This window comes from Octopus bimaculoides, chromosome 8, assembly GCF_046866305.1.
Source record: "Octopus bimaculoides isolate indiv1 chromosome 8, ASM4686630v1, whole genome shotgun sequence".
NCBI lineage: Eukaryota > Metazoa > Mollusca > Cephalopoda > Octopoda > Octopodidae > Octopus > Octopus bimaculoides.
In genome coordinates this window covers 55731162-55732245 of record NC_142935.1, presented here as the reverse complement: position 1 = coordinate 55732245, position 1084 = coordinate 55731162, and the positions used below count along the sequence as shown (strand labels likewise).

The 1084-nt window shown below is 34.8% G+C and overlaps 1 protein-coding gene across 1 annotated transcript in view; it reads right to left on the bottom strand.

Moving 5' to 3' along the window:
• The window catches only part of LOC149134414 (uncharacterized), a 417689-nt gene extending 416832 nt beyond the window's left edge, over window positions 1-857 (bottom strand). Inside the window, exon 1 of the mRNA XM_089356527.1 lies at window positions 460-857. Within this exon, the coding sequence (XP_089212653.1) occupies window positions 460-714 (255 nt within the window). The 5' untranslated portion in view covers window positions 715-857. The remainder of the gene's footprint in view (window positions 1-459) is intronic.
• Between the last annotated feature and the right edge of the window lie 227 nt (window positions 858-1084).

The following is a 1084-nucleotide window of genomic DNA, read 5'->3' as shown; positions in this document are numbered from 1 at the left end:
CATACACACACACATACACACACACACACACATATTGCTTTATTGATTAAAATCGAGATATTCAAAGAAATGGGATTGTAGTAAAGTATATAGAATTTTATGTTTAACGTAAGTTTTATAACAATGAAAGCAGAAAGGAAGAAATGAATGAAGCATAATAGAGAACCAAGTTTCATAAACTTCATTAAAAAGTATGAAATTATTTCCTAATGACATAATAGTGTCTAACTCTACTTTTTTTCATTACATGAAGTTTGAGAAGACAGTACAATATTTTTTGATATTTGTTTGAAATTTACTTATTTTCTTGTTGATGTTTTATATTACGTAGTGGGGGGAAGAAGTGACAAAGATTATAATCAAATCAATAAAAAAAAATTGATAATAAAGGGAAGTGTCAAAGGATGAAGGTAAAAGAAAGAAAAAGGTGTAAAAGAAGAAGCATGAAGGTATACTAACCTGTAGCGTTGTGTTGTTTCTAAGACGTGATAGAGCCTTAGTTAACCAGTGGAAAATATCCCTCCATGGGTAAGTAAACGACAAACATCTAAACTGAAAACATGCCATGCCTGGTAGAAGAACAGTGGACCACACTTCAGCATGGAGATAACTAAAATAGGGATATGCAAGTTTGTAGAGTGTGGGAAGATATGTGGGCCAGTGTGAAATTGTATAGATGACCAGTGGTAAATGCCTAGATCCAGTTGTGTCCATGAGGAGCACCAGATTGCTGCTGAGGTTCAGCTGTCAGTGGACTGTTATCATAGATGGTGCTAATATAACTTGACATCTGACCCTAACATACTATTTTTAACAAGATGAAATGCTGCCGCCAGAAGAAATGTGCGTCTAGTGCATCTGTCTATTGTACCCAAGTGGGTAACAGCATGATAACTCCCAGTGGAAAGTGAAAATGAAAGTAGAGGAAGTGTGACTGCATATTTTATTTACTTGTTAGATGTATTTCGTTTCACTCATGGAGAGACTTGTTGGTTTCCTTATGAAATTCATAGTCAACACTATAGAGAGGTGACACTAGAACAATGAGGCAAAGGGAAATTTTTTGACATTCCATCAGATATGA